This window comes from Mobula birostris, chromosome 6 (genome assembly GCF_030028105.1).
Source record: "Mobula birostris isolate sMobBir1 chromosome 6, sMobBir1.hap1, whole genome shotgun sequence".
Lineage (NCBI taxonomy): Eukaryota > Metazoa > Chordata > Chondrichthyes > Myliobatiformes > Myliobatidae > Mobula > Mobula birostris.
The window spans coordinates 98,996,833-99,017,062 of record NC_092375.1 but is presented as its reverse complement, the minus strand read 5'-3'; the positions used below and the strand labels follow the sequence as shown (position 1 = coordinate 99,017,062).

The window sequence follows — 20,230 nt, the reverse complement described above, 5'->3', positions numbered from 1 at the left end:
GGAAGGAGGCCTTAGCACAACTTTATAAATCACTGGTTAGTCCTATATGGAATATTGAGTACAGTTCTGGTCACCACACTTCAGGAAGGATATGATTGCTTTGGAGAGATCACAGAGGAGGTTTGTCAGGTGCTGCATGGATAAACTGAAAGTCGAGTTTATTGTCATGCACAAGTAAGCTTTTCATTTGATTTGTATGCAGGCGTAATGAAAACTTGTTAGTGATATCACAAGTACGCAGAATCAGATAGACAACATTCCATAAAACCATAAGACACAGGAAAAGTATTAGGCCATTTGGCCCATTGACGCTGCTCCACCATGACCCTGACACAGTGGTGTCAAAAAAACCTCTCCCTCAATGTCGCAAAAGCAAAGGAGCTGGTTGTGGATTACAGAAGGAATGGAGACAGGCTAATCCCTATAGACATCAATGGATCTGGGGCTGAGAGGGTGAACAGCTTTAAATTCCTCGGCATTACATCACCGAGGATCTCATGTGGTCTGTACACACTAGCTGTATGGTGAAAAAAGCACTAGAGGGCCTCTTTCACCTCAGACGGTTGAAGAAGTTTGGTTTGGACCCCAGATTCTAAGAACTTTCTACAGGGGTACAATTGAGAGCATCCTGACTGGCTGCATCACTGCCTGGTATGGGAACCGTACTTCCCTCAATCACAGGACTCTGCAGCAAGCAGTAGATGTAGATGTGTACCTCCCATTACTCAGGATATTTACAAAGACAGGTGTGCAAAAAAGGGCCCATTAGGGACCTGAGTCACCCCAGCCACAAACTGCTTCAGGGTCTACCATCCAGGAAACAGTACGACAGCATAAAAGCCAGGACTAACAGGCTCCGGGACAGCTTCGTCCACCAGGCCATCAGACTGCTTAATTCATGCTGACGTTACTGTATTTCTATGTTATATTGACTGTCCTGTTGTTCATAATATTCACTATAAATTACGATAACTGCACATTGAAGGATGTAAGTAATAAAGTCAATTCAATTTAATACTCTAAGGCTATGTCCTCTGGTCTTAGACTCTCCCACTATAGGAAACATTCTCTCCACATCCACTCTATCAGGGCCTTTCACCATTCGAGAGATTTCAATGAGGTCATCCCTCATTATTCTGAATTCCAGTGAATACAGGCCCAGAGCCATCAAACACTCTTCAATAACAAGCTCTTTAATCCTGAAATCTCCTTCTTTTCTCTTTCCTTTGAACCCTCTCCAGTTTCAGCACATCCTTTCTAAGGGGCCCACAGCTGCTCACAATACTCCAAGCGAGGCGTCAGCAGTGCTTTCATATAAAAAGCATAAATTAAATGAATGATATACATCTTTTACAAGAAAGAACATAATTATAACAAGAAAGAGCCCAGTTATACTGCAACACATACAAAACATCAGAGGAACTCAGCAAGTCAGGCAGTATTCTATGGAGGGGAATAAACGGTCGACATTTTGGGACAAAATCCTTCGATTGGGAGGATACTTGGTAGTGTGGATCTGGGGGTACATGTCCACAGATCCCTGAAAGTTGCCTCACAGGTAGATAGGGTAGTTAAGAAAGCCGATGGGGTGTTAGCTTTCATTAGTTGAGGGATAGCGTTTAAGAGTTGCGAAGTAATGATGCAGCTCTATAAAACTCTGGTTTAGGCCACACTTGGAGTACTGTGTCCAGTTCTGGTCGCCTCACTATAGGAAAGATGTAGAAGCATTGGAAAGGGTACAGAGGAGATTTACCAGGATGCTGCCTGGTTTAGAGAGTATGGATTATGATCAGAGATTAAGGGAGCTAGGGCTTTACTCTTTGGAGAGAAGGAGAATGAGAGGAGACATTATAGAGGTATACAAGATATTAAGAGGAATAGACAGAGTGGATAGCCAGCGCCGCTTCCCCAGGGCACCACTGCTCAATACAAGAGGACATGGCTTTAAGGTAAGGGGTGGGAAGTTCAAGGGGGATATTAGAGGAAGGTTTTTTACTCAGAGAGTGTTTGGTGCATGGAATAGGTGGGGGATTATATGGGAGGTAGGGTTTGAGGGTCAGCATAACAATGTGGGCCACAGGGCCTGTACTGAGCTGTACTATTCTATGTTCTCTGTTTTTGTTCTATGATTGTTTATGCCCCTCCATGGATGCTGCCTGTCTTGTTGAGTTCCTCCAGCATTTTCTGCCCGTTGCTCAAGATCTGTAGCTTCTGCAGAATCTCTTACGCCAATATACTGCAAAGTAGTCGTAGGGTTGTTATGCTAAGGCAGTAATTAGGACTGTGCAGGTTGGTCCAAGAATCTTAATGGTTGAAGAGAGACTGCTGTTCTTGAACCAGGTGGTGTGGGACTTCCTGCCCAATGGCAGGAAAGGACTCCATGGAATAACAGAATTGAATTGAAAATATGCTTGGATTAAGATGTTAACTGTGCTATGCTATCACCAGTGGGATCATCAGTTGATCTGCCACCCGTCTTCAGGAGTTTTGGCCTGCTTATGATCAAGACTCCCTCGAGGTGGTGGGCCAACAGTGCTAAAGGGCCAACAGTGCTAAAGCACCACCTCCCACTGGTGACCTTAAAAACTTGGCATCTGCCTCTATCAGAGTTGTTGGTCGCTTCCATCCAACAGATAGTCTACTCTTCAGGTGTCTATGCAACTACTGAAGGGTTTGCAAAGGATGGATACACTGTCCGACTATCTGCCCCTCTGGACATACTTGGTCCACACTCGTGACGATCCTGTCTCTGCTGCCTCGGCTTAGATTGTGGGGATCTTTGCCTTCTTAAGACAGTGCCTCATGTACATTGCACCAAAGGTGGGGAGGGATATGCATGTGATGTGGGATGTGCATCTGATATATTACCCTGAGTCCACACTCTACTTGGGACAGAATGTTTCAATTATGAGGAGAAGCCTGAAAAGCTGACAGGTTGCTTTCTTTGGGAGCGAAAGAAGCTAAGGGAGGACCTGATAAAGATATCAAAACTATCAAGGCATAAATAGGTTAATGTGCCTGTTCCATCTTGTTCTAGTTTTGGGCAGAAGAAGGGATTTGTCTGTTCCGTTTTTGTTTGTTTTCTTCTATGCGGGGAGGTGGGATTTACAGGGTTGATGATCGTGGTGCCTTTCTTTTCTTTCTCCGTTTTGTGGCTGCTTGGAGGAGAAGAAATTCAGAGTTGTACACCTTGATAATAAATGAACCTTTGAAACTACTCCCCAAAGCAAAGGTGTCTAAGACTAGAGAGCACTGGTTCAAGATCAAGAGTAAGAGGTTTAGATGAGAACTGAGAAAGAGTTGTTTTTGGCCAATGATGATTGGATTCTGGAATGTACTACCTGAGAAGATGATGGAAACAAAGACATTCACAACATTTGATCACTTTTCCCACCTCTGAGATGAAGTATTTGGCACTTGGAAGGGAAACGTTTAGAGGGATAAGGGACAAATGCAAGCAAATGGAACTAAATCTGATGGATATCTTGGCTGGCATGGACTGCGTGGACTGAAAGGTCTGTTCCAACCTGTAAGACTCCATGAATTCAGGAATGACTGGCAACTTCAGATACACACAGGATACCTGCTCTAGCTGAGTAAGGCACAGCATACATAGGACAAAGATTATTTCAATTATTCAACTCACCAGTTAGGTCACAATTGTATTCTCTGGTGGCACAGAAGTTAATTACCAGGCTAGTACTCCAGAGGCCAGGACGAATGATGCAGAGACCCAACTTGGTTATATTTTTCCCCTTGTTATGAAGAGAAAAAATTATACCTACCGTCTTAATGACTTCCTGCCCTTCATATTTTACTAAGGATTTTCCTCAAAAGTTGAAGGCTGCCAAATGGTGATAGAAGCTGAACTTGAACCTATCATCACGCAATGACAATCTGCAGCAGCAGCAGCTTCTCTATTCCAGAAGAACAGCACATTTTGTCCACATCTTTACTGAAGCACAGAGGTCAATTATGAGCTAAAATCAGCCCAGTTCAGAATGTACACTGGAACCTCCTGGCGTGTATGACTGATCACTTGTGAAATAACCTAGAATGCCCAAGAAGTCTGAAATAAAGTCTTCCATGACAAAGTAAAATAAATCTCAATGTTTGAGATGTTTAATATAGGAGTGGACAAAAGTAAACTTGTCAAATGATAAGGACATGGTCCTTCCACCCTGGCCCATGTTGTTGTAAATTTTTGTACTTCACTAAAGAGACACTCTCTGCTTGCCTTAAGCTATGGAATCTTCCCATTAAGGTGAAGGCAAATTAAAATTCAGAATAGTTTAAAACAACTAGATTCCTCGCTGACACACGAGTTATTGGAAGTAACATAGGTTGCACTGATCATTGAGCCAGAGACATTTGGAAGCTGTGGGGGTAGCTGTTAGACCCACTGTCCATGCTAACCTAAATGGCCATTTCTTTTCAATTCCAATCCTTGGTCAAGTCCTCATCCAGGCACTGGTTCATATGGGGTTCTGCTTTCACTGCACTTTTAGGTAGTGAGTTGCTTCAGTAGTGGGCAAGTTGTTGGAGTAGATCCTGAGAGGCAGGATTTATGAGCATTTGAATAATCTGATTAGGGATAGTCAGCATGGCTTGGTCAAGGGCAGGTATTGAGGATATAACAAAATACATTGATGAAGATAGAGCAGTAGACGTAGTGTACATGGATTTCTGTAAGATATTTGATAAGGCTCCCTAAGCAAGGCTGACTCAGAAAGTAAGGAGGCACGGGATCCAAGGAGACCTTGCTTTGTGGATCCAGAATTGGCTTGCTCACAGAAGGCAAAGGGTGGTTGTAGATAGTTTGTATCCTGCATGGAGGTCGCTGACCAGTGATGTTCTACAGGGATCTGTTTTGGGACCCCTCCTCTTTGTGATTTTTTGTAAATGGCCTGGATGAGGAAGTAGAAGAGTGGGTTAGTAGGTTTGCTGATAACACAAAATTTGGGGGTGTTGTGGATAGTCTGGAGGGTTGTCAGAGGTTACAGTGCGACGTTGATAGGATGCAGAACTGGGCTGAGAAGTAGTAGATGGAGTTCAACTCAGATAAGTGTGAAGTGGTTCATTTCAGTGGGTCCAATTTGAAGACAGAATAGAATATTAAACGTAAGGCAGCGGGGAGGATCAGAGAGATCTTGGGGACCATGTCCATAGGACACTCAAAACTGCTGCACAGATTGACAGCGTTGTTAAGAAGGCATATGGTGTGGTGGCCTTCATCAACCATGGGATTGAGTTCAAAAGCCGTGAGGTAATGTTACAGCTATATACTGCCTTAGTTAGACCCCGCTTGGAATACTGTGTTCAGTTCTGGTCACCTCATTACAGGAAGGATATGGATACTATAAAGAGAGTGCAGAGGAGATCTACAAGGATGCTGCCCGGATTGGAGAACGTGCCTTGAGTGAACTTGGCCTTTTCTCCTTGGAGTGATGGAGGATGAGAAGTGACCTGATAGGGGTGCATAAGATGATGACAGTCATTGTGTGGATAGCCAGAGGCTTTTTCCCAGGGCTGAAATGGCTAACATGAAGGGGCATAGTTTTAAGGGGCTTAGAAGTAGGTACAAGGGGGATGTCAGGAGTAAGTTTTTTACACAGAGAGTGGTGGGTGCATGGAATGCCCTGCCAGCAATGGTGGTAGAAGCAGATACAATAGGGTCTTTTAAGAGACTCTTGGATAGGAAGATGGAGCTTAAGAAAATAGAGGGCTATGTAGTAGGGAAATTCTAGGCAGTTTCTAGAGTAGGTTACATGGTCGGCCAAAGGGCCTGTAACATGCTGTAGATTTCTATGTTCTATATTCTAAAATCTGGGCCTGGAGCGAGTTGCGGGGTGGCAAAATCTGGGCCCAGAGCCTTTCCAACAGCTGTGCCTGGGTCCTAGTGCTGGGGGGGTTCAGATCCAAGGACTCATTTTGGTTCAGAATACTTTTGTTCACTTGAATTGTTGGCACAATTTGTATTTTTTTCTCTTTCACTTTGCATTGAGTGCTGGTCTTTATTTTTAATTTTATTTCTTTAATTTGGTTTTTTCGGGTTTCTTGGCTACCTGCGAGCAAGCAAATCTCAAGGGTGTATAATTTATACATCTTTTGGTAATAAGTGCATTTGAATCTTGAATCTTTTCTGGGATCTTTGTGTATAAATGACTTGGATGAGAATGTAGGTGGCCTGATTAAAATATGTTGAGTCATACGTAGCAAGGAAGTTTGTCTCAGGATACAGTGGACTAGAAATGGAGCAAGCAAAACTCTGCAGATGCTGGCTCATCTACTGAGTATTTTCAGCACTTTCTGCAGCTGACAGAAGCTGCTCTTACTAATAAACTGCTGACAAGGAAAAATTTTACTGAGAGGCTTCACTTAAACAGCAGGATCAAAAAATAATCTATATAACTTTATAGAAAGCCTGTAAAGTTCTTTGAATGAATAAATGAAGGTGAAGAGATAACCCTGCAGATAAACTGAAAATAGAAAGCATAGGGAAATGAAGAAATAATAGACTTAGAAATAAATAAAGGCAAAGTGCTGTGACTTTTACAAAACAGTACCTCTGTTCTTCCTGCACAATGCCTTCTGGAGAACTCATATGTCCTGCCACCTCTGGCTCACTGTACAGATGGTCATCTGTATTTGGTCTGTAATAGAAACACACCACTAAAATTGGAAATCTGACTTTTCGATTCGTAAAATTAGATTAAATAAAAACTTGCTCTTCACAAATGTGAATGAATTATCTTCTTGAGCCACAGCAATGATTACAATAAGGCGCTCACTAGTTTTGAACAGCCTGCACATCACCAGTCACAGGACATGTTAGCATCACTCCTTTCCATGAATCACTATGATGACTAATTACATGGAATGCTCATACAAACATTTGTAACATGCATGAAAAAGACAAGAGTAAATCAACAACAGAATGGTTTAAAAAGAAGAAAATTTGTGTTTTGGAATCGCTGAGTCAAAGTCCTGACCTATAGAAATCTTATAGGGATGTTGTGCAAGCATTTCATGCAAGGAAGCCCATCAACGTCCCAGAGGTGAAGCAGTTGTAAAAGGAGGAATGGCCTAAAATTCCTCCAAGCTGACGTGCAGGACCGATCAACAGTTACCGGAAACATTTGGTGGAAGTTATTGCTGTACAAGGGGGAGACACACCAGTTACTGAAAAGGCTCACATACTTTTTCCAACAAATGCATGTAATACTGGATCAATTTTGAGACTGTACCCTTAAGTTCTGGACACTCCCACCAGAGGAAACATTGTCTCCACATCCTTTCAACATTTGGTAGTTTTCAATGAGATCCTGCACCCCCCCACCCCCCGCATTTTGCTAAATTCCAGTGAGTACAGGCCCAAAGCTACCAAATGCTCCTCATACATTAACCCCTTCATTCCCGGAATCATCCTCGTGAACCTCCACTGGACTCTCTCCAATGACAACACATCCTTTCTGAGATATGGGGCCCAACACTGTTGACAATACTCAAAGTGAGGCCTGACTAGTGTCTTATAAAGGCTCAGCATTATCTCCTTGTTTTTATATTCTATTACCCTTGAACTAACTGCCAACATTACATTTGCCTTCTTTACCATACACTCAAACTGGAAATTAACCTTCTGGGAGTCTTGCACAAGGACTCCTCAGTCCCTTTGCACCTCTGACGTTTGAATTTTCTCATTTAGGTATTAGTCTGCATTATTGTTCCTCTTACCAAAATGCATTATCCTACATTTCCCAACAGTGTATTCCATCTGCCACTTTTTTTGCCCATCCTTCCAATTTGTCTAAGTTCTGCAACAATCGCATTACTTCCTCAGCACTACCTACACCTTGTATAATCTGCAAACTTTTTGTCACAAAGCCATCAATTCCATGACCTAAATCATTAAAAAACAATGTGAAAAGCTGCAGTCCCAATACTGACCCCTGAAGAACATTACTAGTCACTGTTAGCCAACCAGAAAAGGTTCCCTTTATTCCCACTCGCTGCATCCTGGTTATCAGCCATTCCTCTATTCATACCAGTATTTTTCATGTAACGCCAGGGGATTTTATCTTGTTATGCAGTCTCTTGTATGGCACCTTATCAAATGCCTTCTGAAAATCCAAGTAAATTACATCCACAGCTCTCATATTTCCACCCCGCTTATTACTTACTTGAAGAACTTTAACAGATTTATGAAGCAAGATTTCCTTTTTCAGAAACCATGCTGACTTTGATTTATTTTATCATCAGCCTCCAAATATCCTGAAACCTCATCTTTAATAATGGACTTCAGCACTTTCCCAACCACTGAGGTTAGGCTAACTGGGCTATAATTTCCTTTCTTTTGCCTTCTTTTCTTCTTAAAGAGTGGAATGACATTTGCAATCTTCCAGTCCTCCAGAACCATGCCAGAATCAAGTGATTCTTGAAAGACCATAACCAATGTATCAGTTATCTGTTCAGCAACCTCTCTCAGATCTCTGGGATCAGTATCATCTTGCAGACTTTAAACCGTTTTCCCCACTACCAACACACATTTTTATCTCATCTGCAAACTCACTCACCTTACCTCCTACATGAACAACATTAAGATTTATGTTACATGTATATTTCAAACATGCTAAGGGCTGTCATGCAGCCAGAGTCATACAGCACTGATGAGTCACTCCGTTCTTCAGCCTGTTGAGTCAACACTCATTTGCACCAATACAATGCATTTCCCACAATCCAAGGTTCCAAGGCAGAAATGAACCCAGCTCTCTTAAAGCTGCCATTCTGTGAGCTGTGCAACTTCCTCACCCCAGAAAAGAAAACCTCAACAGATTAGTCCATAGGCAGTGTGGGTGGGACCCTTCATGATGTTGCTGGCCTTTTATCGACACCATATATATTCTTGTGCACGGACTTGCATTGTGTGTCACATAGCCAAGTTCACTCGAGTATATTCCATATGCACACTCTTCTATGGTCAAGACAATAAAGGCTGCAGATGCTGGACTCAGGATGTTGACAGCATGGTGAAAGACCTCATTAGAGTGGTGCTTCCTCTGATGGGAGAGTCTAAGACCAGAGGACACAGCCTCAGAATAGAGGGGCGTCCTTTTAGAGTGTAGCTAGAGGGTGGCGAATCTGTGGAATTTGTTGCCACAGGCAGCTGTGGAGCTGTGGAGGGCAAGTCACTGGGTATATTGAAGACAGAGGTTGATAGGTTTTTAATTGGTCAGGGCATGTAGGGATATGGGAAGAAGGCAGGAGACTGGGACTGAAAGAAAAATGGCATCAGCTATGATGAAATGGCGGAGCAGCCTCAATGGACCAAATGGCCTTATTCTGCTCCTATATTTTATGGTTTATGGTTTTTACATTCCAGTGCCCGGTACTATAACATCGGAGACAGGAAACTGTGATCCAATTTTTGTACAAGAGCAACATCCACCTTTGCAATGGCAGGCAAAACACAAGTTGAACAGGAAGATAACACTATAGGAGAGCTTGTCCATTGACATTTCATAGCACTGTCTATTAAGGCAGCATGTTGAAGGTCCTTGGTAACGTTCCTGACCTGTACAGAGTCAAAATGATGTGTTTCTAGCAACCACCTACACTTTCACAGATGAAGATACACTCGGGTTGCATTTTGCATGTAAGATGATGCATACGGAACTGACTTCCAGTATGATTTTGCAGAAAGGACTAGAAACTTCGAGAATGTAACTAAGAAAGCCAGTGGATGTAGTGTACCTGGACTTTCAGAAAGCCTTTGATAAGGTCCCACATAGAAGGTTAGTGGGCAAAATTAGAGCAAATGGTATTGGGAGTAGGGTACTGACATGGATAGAAAATTGGTTGGCAGACAGGAAGCAAAGAGTAGGGATTAATGGGTCCTTTTCAGAATGGCAGGCAGTGACTAGTGGGGTACTGCAAGGCTCAGTGCTGGGACCGCAGCTATTTACAATATACATTAATGATTTAGATGAGGGGATTAAAAGTAACATTAGCAAATTTGCAGAAGACACAAAGCTGGGTGACAGTGTGAAATGTGAGGAGGATGTTATGAGAATGCAGGATGACTTGGACAGGTTGGGTGAGTGGGCAGATGCATGTCAGATGCAGTTTAATGTGGATAAATGTGAGATTATCCACTTTGGTGGCAAGAACAGGGAGGCAGATTACTAACTGAATGGTGCCAAGTTAGGAAAAGGGGAAGTACAACGAGATCTAGGTGTCCTTGTTCATCAGTCACTGAAAGTAAGCATGCAGGTACAGCAGGCAGTGAAGAAAGCTAATGGCATGTTGGCCTTCATAACAAAGGGAGTTGAGTATAGGAGTTGAGTAGAGGTCCTTCTGCAGTTGTACAGGGCCCTGGTGAGACCACACCTGGAGTATTGTGTACAGTTTTGGTCTCCAAATTTGAGGAAGGATATTCTTGCTATTGAGGGAGTGCAGCGTACTTTCACGAATTTAATTCCCGGGATGGCGGGACTGTCATACGTTGAAAAATTGGAGCGACTGGGCTTGTATACACTGGAATTTAGAAGAATGAGAGGGGATCTGATTGAAACATATAAGATTATTAAGGGATTGGACATGCTAGAGGCAGGAAACATGTTCCTGATACTGGGGGAGTCCAGAACCAGAGGCCACAGTTTAAGAATAAGGGATAGACCATTTAGAACCGAGTTGAGGAAAAACTTTTTCACACAGAGGGTTGTGGTTCTGTGGAATGCTCTGCCTCAGAAGGCAGTGGAGGCCAATTCTCTGGATTCTTTCAAGAAAGAGTTAGATAGAGCTCTTAAAGATAGCGGAGTCAAGGGATATGGGGAGAATGCAGGAAAAGGGTACTGATTGTGGATGATCAGCCATGATCACAGTGAATGGCCGTGCTGGCTCGAAGGGCTGAATGGCCTACTCCTGCACCTATTGTCTATTGTCTATTGAAACATTAACTGAACAAAAATTACATTAAAAAAATCACTAACATTCGTCCTATTGTCCAACTTGAATCTTCCTCAATTATCAGCGGTTCCTCAGGCTCCTCTGCCTGTGTTAAAGCAACAAGAAAGTTAGTAACGTGCTCTGAGGGCATGATTACATTGACTGACAATCATATACTGTTTCATAATTCCCTGTTAAACCTGGGTATGTTCATTAAAATATTTGATCACTGGGAGAAAGAGTCTCCTCCAAGCAGCAATTTTTGTAACAGTTTGAGGTTAACAAGATAATTTAGATGTAAATATATAAATGAGTGTTTGGTTGTTACAGCTGTCTATTTTATTTCTATGGAACCACTCACTGGGAGAAGAGTTTTTAATTATAACAGTTGCTTTTTACAATGTGAATAGGACAAAAAATAGAAGATATTAATTTTTCTACCATCTTCAACCTGGAATGTTTGTAGGACTCACAACACGCTGGAGAAACTCAGCAGGTCGGGCAGCATCTGTGGAAAAGATCGGTCGACGTTTCGGGCTGGAACCCTTCGTCATGACCTGCTGAGTTCCTCCAGCGAGTTGTGAGTATTGCTTTGATCCCAGCATCTTTGTGTTTTGGAATGTATGTAGTCTGGTAGAAGGAAAGATCTCAGGGCCCAGAAAACATGCTACCTGCTTGGCCTGAAGTCCAGCACATTGATTCAAGCTTTAAAGCAGGGGTTCGGAACCTTTTTCATGGCATGGACTCCTATCATTAACCAAGGGTTCCGTGGACCCCAGGCTGGGAACCCCTGATTGAAAGGCTTCTTCTAATAAATAAAGTGATTGGCCAACCACTTCAAAATTGATATATTCAATCAAATCAAAGTACATTTATTATCATAATGTATAAATCATACACCTTGGAATTTGTTTGTCTACAGGCAGTCACAAAGCAAAAAACCTGAAGTACCCCATTAAAAAAAAAGAAAGACCATAACCACTGCCAAGTGAAAGAGGAAAAAAAAACACACACATGATGCAAACAACAGCATTCCGAACAGACTGAGTCCTTAGATCCGCTCTCCGGAGCAGCCAGAGTAGTAGGCCCAAGCATCGATCTCGTTCATCATATTAGCAGGGCAAAACTCATAGCCACTGGAGAGAGGAATAAACATTGTGAGAAAGTGATGGTGAGCCTGACCCTCGCTTCTGCATTCAGGCTTTCCAGTCTATCCTGACGAGCTTTTAAATCGTCCAAGCACTGAGTAGTGCCTCACTCTAGTGCCCGGACTCTGGCACAGTGACACACCCGGACTTCACAGCCTAAAACCATTCTCGATTTCACCAAATCAACCCGGCACTTGGAGCAATTCAACCTTGCACCTGGGTTAAGAGGACGGCCATCGAAACTCTTCCGCATTGACTCTGGTCTAAATCGTTCACTCCAACAGCGACAGCAATATGAACTAAGTCTGTGACCACATCTTGAACATGCTACATTCCAACCTTGCGATGCTCCCGCATGGCCGACCTTCAAATCAGATTCTTCAATTGATTGCTTTGATAGTTGACCACAATTTGCTTCAGAAAAGGTGTTATTAGCGATGATTATAATCGTATCTCATCTCTGATCAGCAAAGGTGTTATCAGCAATGTTTTAGTCATATTTCTTGCCTCTGATATACCAGCAAGCTGTCACATATTTTCAGCAGCACCTTCTTAAACCGGAAGATTTGAGCAGATTGTCAACTTTGAGGCCGGAATGGGCAGTTAATCTTTGAACAATTGCATTTCTGTGTTCCTGTACATGGTTCTAACTCCATAATCAAGTTCGCAGACGACACCACGGTGGTTGGTCTGATCAGAGGGGATGACAGGATGGCCTAGAGGGACGAGGTCCAGCACCTGACTGCGTGGTGTGCCGACAACACTCTGGCCCTTAACATCCAGAAGACCAAGGAGATCATTGTGGACTTCAGGCATGCCAGGAGTCACACTCACGTCCCCATCTACATCAACAGAACTGTAGTGGAGTGTGTATCAAGCTTCAAATTCCTTGGTGTCCACATTTCCGAGGATCTCACCTGGTCCCTGAACGCCTCCATCCTGATCGAAAAGGCGCAACAGTGCCCTTTATTTCCTGCGGAGCATGAAGAAAGCTCACCTCTGTCCCAGGATACTGACAGACTTTTACCGCTGTACCATTGAAAGCATACTCACCAACTGCATCTCAGTGTGGTATGGCAATTGTCCCATATCAGACTGAAAAGCACTCCAGCGTGTGGTGAAAACTGCCCAGCAGATTATCGGCACCCAATTGCCCACCATTGAGAACATCTACCGTAAATGCTGCCTGGGCAGGGCGAAAAGCATTATCAGGGATGCATCTCACCCTAACCATGGACTTCTTACCTTCCTCCCATCCGGTAGGTGCTACAGGAGCCTCCGCTCCTGCACCAGCAGGCACAGGAAGAGCTTCTTCCTTGAGGCTGTGACACTGCTGAACCTCTCATCACAGCGCTAAGCAGTATTGCATCCGTATTGTACTGTCTCAGTACTTTTATATTTGTGGGCTGTAGCACCTTTTTATTCACAGTTATTTTGTAAGTAACACTATTCTCTGCATTTCTGGTCAGATGCTAAATGCATTTCATTGGCTTTGTATCTGTACTCGGCACAATGACAATAAAGTTGAATCTAATCTAATCTAATGTTTGCAACCCATTAAAGTCTGTCTATGACATTTACCTGAAACATCTCTTTAAATCCAAGCTTTTTTTAAAATACTGAAAATAATGCATACCTGAGAAAGTTACAAACATTGATACAAATATTATAAGCTACAAAGCTACTTTAGTATTAGTTTCAGCAGCTAACACAAGTTGAACTACAACATAGTTGTGCAATGTACTACATTCAATAAAGGTCTTGATACCTGGGAGTATTCAGTTTCTTGCTCAAGATGGTGCTGCTGAGGGTGAGTGATAACTTTGTGGTGGTTCCCAAATAAAAGAAATACAACTAAAAACGCTGTTATTAACACTTTTTCCATAAAAAATTATGGTAAATAATTACTGCAAACAATGAAGACGCAAGCAAAGGCGAGTCTGAGTGAGGGTCGAAGAGTGCAAGTGCGAGATGTAGACAGGGTGAGATTGAGGCATATTCAAGATAAAGTGGGAGCAAGTGGAGCAGGGAAAAGGAGGAAAGGCAGATTTGGGCCCTGTCCACCTAAACCGAGAGCGAAATTTGGTTGATTTAAGTGCTGGGCTGATTTGGAAAGATTGAATATGGGCTGAAACATGGTGGCAGGGTCCAGGGCCAGAGTGTATCAAATCAACAGGGCCCAGGTCCTAGAGTGAGGAGCGACCTGATGTTTGGACAATTTAAACGCCAGACCAGGTGAATTGAACAGGTCGTGTGTCGGGACCAGAGGCGAGGGTTGGGCCAGTTCTGCTCACTGCTCTGTGACGTTTGCTCTGCTTTTTTGCTGCATGGAGGCTGTGGGTCTGCTTTACTGCTCTGGGCTTCACATCGGAAACTCACTTTCATTCTCAATGCTATTTGCTTTTTTTGTGTGCATGCTCGTTCCCTTCTGCTTACTGGCTGTTTACCGGTCTTTTGGGTTTCTTGTTTTGAGACTATCTGCAAGGAGACAATTCTCAAAGTTGTATAATGTATACATACTTCGATAATAACTTTATTTATGGAAAACACTGTAATTACATATCAAATTAAAGAAATATGGTGATTTCAATTAATTTTTTTTCCTTTTGCTTCAAATTTTAATGTGACTAGTAATTCTGTATTCAAAGGAGGGAGCAGAAAGTGGTTACACAATACAAGTAAACTGCTGCATTTTATTCTCCTCAGACCCATGTGACTTTCATAAATTGTACTTGAAGAAGTGGGCCCTGAATCATCAGCAGGTGAAGTATGTACCAAAGTGAATTCAGCAACAGAATTCAATGAATGGGTAGAAAAAAAGCATATAAACTTCAAAGATAAGTTCTCAATCACCTTGACAACATTTAATTTTCTCAGAAGATGGATTGCTAGCACAGCATGCTTTCCCTCGACTGAATAAACCAAAGAAACAAATCTGAATTCAACAAAGGAAATGGATATTACCAGATGCAGTTTTCAACAAGAGAACCTTTGCATTTGTGCACCCCCATGAAGCACTGAGCTTGATACTTGCCTTCATGTAAGTCCTAAACTCAGAACTCAAGCCATCACCTTGGACAGCCAATTTCTCTTCCACTTCGAAATTACGCTGCAGAAAATCCTTTGTCTCCTGATTAGATTCCACTGAAAGGAAAAAGAGTACTTTAGTAGAGCTGAAAACATAAAAAGAAAGCTGCACTGCTTTATAAAACCGTACCAAAACAAAATCTACTACTATTAACTGGTTTAATGGCTAATCATTATTATTCATGCCCAAACGGCAACTAAAGCTGAATTGCTAATCTTTTACCTTGAGATTAGCCTCAAGCAAAGGTAGACTCCACACTACTGCTCATTGAGAGCTTGCACTATAACAGGAAATAATTTTGACATGGGATTTGGTTGCAATAGAGTACAAATCTGAGATACACTCAGTGGCAACTTTATTAGATACAGGAATGTACCTAATAATGTGGCCACAGGAGAGGAACCTAGTGGGTTTCTAGCCTCTGTAGCGCATCCACTTCAAGGCTCAACATGTGTTCAGAGCTACTCTTCTGCACACTGCTGTTGTAATGCATGGTTATTTGAGTTACTGTCACCTTCGTGTCAACTAGAACCAGTCTGGCCATTCTCCTATGACCACTCTCATCAACAAGTGTTTTCGCCCACAGAATTGCCACTTACTTGAGGTTTTTTGTTTATCGCACCATTCTCTGTAAACTCTAGACACTGTTTTGCATGAAAATCTCAGAACATCAGATATTTCTGAGGTACTCAAACATCTGACACCATCAATCATTCTACGGTCAAAGTCATTTCGATTACAATTCTTCCCATGTTCTGATGCTTGATCTGAACAACAAATGAAGCTCTTGACCATGACTGCATGTATCGAGTAGCTGCCACATGACTGGCTGATTAAATATTTGCAATAATGAGGTGTACAGGTGTACAGTACCTAATAAAATGCCTGTGAAATGTACGTCAAGAAAATTGAATGATTTCTTAGGATTGAATGGAGCTGGAGAAGATTGCAATAGCTTATTTAGATTTGATTTAGCTGTGAAACCTCTTATTTCAAATCTACTGTCAATAAAATCACAGGCCATATGTGAATTAAAAAAAAAATAAGATTAGTTTACTGGTACATACACCAGAGTGCAAACTCAGTGTGACCTGACCAATGTCTCAGCATCATATCGTTGCTTGCATGCTAAGATTGTATTTGCCTTCCTTCCCATGGACTCAACCTGCAAGTTAACCTTTATGGAATCTGCACAAGGACCCAAAATTGCTTTGCATCTCTCAATTCTGACTCCCTGCCCAATTTAGAAAATAGAAAAAGGGAATAGAAACTGGGAAGCCCATTGTGTAAAAGGGTGGATGGTTTGGAGTTTGTCAAATATATGCAAGATAGTTTTCTGCAGCAAATACATAGAGGTACCAACTAGAGAAGGGGCAGTGTTGGATCTCCTGTTAGGGAATGAGATAGAGCAGGTGACGGATGTAGGTGTTGAGGAGCACTTCGGGTCCAGTGATCATAATTCCATTAGTTTCAATATAATTAGAGAGAAGGATAGGACTGGACCTAGGGTTGAGATTTTTGATTGGAGAAAGGCTAACTTTGAGGAGCTGTGAAAGGATTTAGAAGGAGTGGATTGGGACAATTTGTTTTATGGGAAGGATGTAATAGAGAAATGGAGCTCATTTAAAGGTGAAATTTTGAGGGTACAGGAACTTTATGTTCCTGTTAGGTTGAAAGGAAAGGTTAAAAGTTTGAGAAAGCCATGGTTTTCAAGGGATATTGGAAACTTGGTTCAGAAAAAGAGAGGGATCTTCAATAAATATAGGCAGCTTGGAGTTCATGAAGTGCTCGAGGAATATAAAGAATATAAAAAGGATCTTAAGAAAGAAATTAGAAAAGCTAAAAAAGATACGAGGCTGTTTTGGCAAATAAGGTGAAAATAAATCCAAAGGGTTTCTACAGTTCTGTTAATAGCAAAAGGATAGTGAGGGATAAAATTGGTCCCTTAGAGAATCAGAGTGGATGGCCATGTGCGGAGCCAAAAGAGATGGGGGAGATTTTGAACAATTTATTTTCTTCGGTATTCACTAAGGAGAAGGGTATTGAATTGTGTAAGGTAAAGGAAACAAGAAGGGTAGTTATGGAAAGTATGATGATTAAAGAAAAGGAAGTACTGGCGCTTTTAAGGAATATAAAAGTGGATAAGTCTCCGGGTCCGGACAAGATATTCCCTAGGACCTTGAGGGAAGTTAGTGTGGAAATAGCAGGGGCTCTGACAGAAATATTTCAAATGTCATTAGAAACGGGGATGGTGCCGGAGGATTGGCGTATTGCTCATGTGGTTCCATTGTTTAAAAAGAATTCTAAGAATAAACCTAGCAATTATTGGCCTGTGAGTTTGACGTCAGTGGTGGGTAAATTGATGGAAAGTATTCTCAGAGATGGTAGATATAATTATCCGGATAGACAGGGTCTGATCAGGAACAGTCAACATGGATTTGAGAGTGGAAGGTCATGTTTGACAAATCTTATTGAATTTTTTTGAAGACGTTACTAAGAAAGTTGACGAGGGTAAAGCGGTGGATGTTGTCTATCTGGACTTCAGTAAGGCCTTTGACAAGGTTCCACACGGAAGGTTATTTAGGAAGGTTCAATTGTTAGGCATTAATATCGAAGTAGTAAAATGGATTCAGCAGTGGCTGGATGGGAGATGCCAGTGAGTAGTGGTGGATAACTGTGTGTGAGATTGGAGGACGGTGGGTAGCGGTGTGCCTTAGGGATCTGTACTGGGTCCAATGTTGTTTGTCATATATATTAATGATCTGGATGATGGGGTGGTAAATTGGATTAGTAAGTATGCAGATGATACTAAGATAGGTGGCATTGCGGATAATGAAGTAGGTTTTCAAAGCTTGCAGAGAGATTTAGGCCAGTTAGAAGAGTGGGCTGAAAGATGGCAGATGGAGTTTAATGCTGAAAAATATGAGGTACTACATTTTGGTAGGACTAATCAAAATAGGACATACATGGTAAATGGTAGGGCATTGAAGAACAGAGGGATCTAGGAGTAATGGTGCATAGTTCCCTGAAGGTGGAATCTCATGTGGATAGGGTGGTGAAGAAAGCTTTTGGTATGCTGGCCTTTATTTATCAGAGCATTGAGTATAGGAGTTGGGATGTAATGTTGAAATTGTATAAGGCAATGGTAAGGCCAAATTTGGAGTACTGTGTACAGTTTTGGTCACCGAATTATAGGAAAGATGTCAATAAAATTGAGAGAGCACAGAGGAGATTTACTAAAATGTTGCCTGGGTTTCACCTCCTCTGTTACAGAGAAAGGTTTAACAAGTTAAGTCTTTATTCTTTGGAGTGTAGAAGGTTGAGGGGTGACTTGATAGAGGTGTTTAAAATTATGAGGGGGATTGACAGAGTTGACGTGGATAGGCTTTTTAAAATTGAGAATGGGGGAGATTCAAACAAAAGGACATGAGTTGAGAGTTAAAGGGCAAAAGTTTAGTGGTAACTTCTTTACTCAGAGAGTGGTAGCTGTGTGGACCGAGCTTCCAGCAGAAGTAGTTGAAGCAGATTCGATGTTGTCATTTAAAGTTAAATTGGATAGATATATGGACAGGAAAGGAATCGAGTGTTATGGGCTGAGTGCAGGTTGGTGGGACTAGGTGAGAGTAAGAGTTCGGCACAGACTAGAAGAGCTGAGATGGCCTGTTTCTGTGCTGTAATTGTTATATGGTTATAATAGCCTTTATTCCCTCTACACTATAATCCATCTGCCACCCCTTTGGCCATTCTCCTAATCTGCCTCCTGCTAGTCAACCAATCTTCTAACTATGCTAACACGAGGAAATCTGCAGATGCTGGAACTTCAAGCAACACACATAAAAATTGCTGGTGAACGCAGCAGGCCAGGCAGCATCTATAGGAAGAGGCACAGTCGATGTTTCGGGCCGAGACCCTTCGTCAGGACTAACTGAAAGAATAGATAGTAAGGGATTTGAAAGTGGGGGGAGGGGGGGGATCCAAAATGATAGCAGAAGACAGGAGGGGGAAGGATGCAGCTAAGAGCTGGAAAGTTGATTGGCAAAAGGGATATGAGAGGATCATGGGACAGGAGGCCTTGGGAGAAAGAAAGGGGGAAAGGGGAAGGTCAGAGGATGGGCAAGGAGTATAGTGAGAGGGACAGAGGGAGAAAAAGATTAAGAGTAGTAATAAATAAATAAATAAGTGATGGGGTACGAAGGGGAGGTGGGGCATTATAGGAAGTCTGAGGTCAATGTTCATGCCATCAGGTTGGAGGCCACCCAGACGGAATATAAGGTGTTGTTCCTCCAACCTGAGTGTGGCTTCATCTTGACAGTAGAGGAGGCCGTGGATAGACATATCAGAATGGGATGTGCAATTAAAATATTTGGTCACTGAGTGATCCTGCTTTCTCTGGCGGACAGAACATAGGTGTTCAGCGAAACAGTCTCCCAGCCTGCGTTGGGTCTCGCCAATATATAGAAGGCCGCATCGGTAGCACCAGACACAGTGTATCACCCCAGCCGTCTCACAGGTGAAGTGTCGCCTCACCTGGAAGGGCTGCCTGGGGCCCTGAATGGTTGTGAGGGAGCAAGTGTAAGGGCATGTGTAGCACTTGTTTGGCTTTACAAGGAGGGAGATCGGTGGGAAGGAATGGAGGGAACAAATGGACAAGGGAGACGTGTAGGGAGCGATCCCTGCGGAAAGCAGACGGGGGGGGAGGGAAAGATGTGCTTAGTGGTGGGATCTCGATGGAGGTGGCAGAAGTTACGGAGAATTATATGTTGGACCCAGAGGCTGGTGGTGAGGTAGGTGAGGACAAGGGGAACCCTATTCCTAGTGGGGTGGCGGGAGGATGGGGTGAGAGCAGATGTGCGTGAAATGGGAGAGATGCGTTTGAGAGTAGAGTTGATGGTGGAGGAAGGGAAGCCCCTTTCTTTAAAAAAAGAGGACATCTTCTTCGTCCTGGAATGAAAAGCCTCATCCTGAGAGCAGGTGTGGCAGAGACAGAGGAATTGTAAGAAGGGGATGGCATTTTTCCAAGAGACAGGGTGGGAAGAGGAATAGTCCAGGT

At 42.7% G+C, this 20,230-nt stretch overlaps 1 protein-coding gene across 14 annotated transcripts in view; it reads right to left on the bottom strand.

Annotated features, from left to right (window-relative positions):
- lrch1 (leucine-rich repeats and calponin homology (CH) domain containing 1) overlaps positions 1-20,230 on the bottom strand; it is a 397,317-nt gene that overhangs the window by 134,788 nt on the left and 242,299 nt on the right. For all 14 annotated transcript variants that reach the window (XR_011886381.1, XR_011886379.1, XR_011886383.1 and 11 more), the window contains 3 exons: positions 15,123-15,236; positions 10,989-11,046; positions 6,567-6,653 (listed from right to left, as the gene is read on the bottom strand). Coding sequence is in view for 8 of the 14 variants with exons in the window: in XM_072260925.1 (XP_072117026.1) it covers positions 6,567-6,653; positions 10,989-11,046; positions 15,123-15,236 (259 nt within the window). In the remaining 6 variants the exon portion in view is untranslated. The remainder of the gene's footprint in view (positions 1-6,566; positions 6,654-10,988; positions 11,047-15,122; positions 15,237-20,230) is intronic.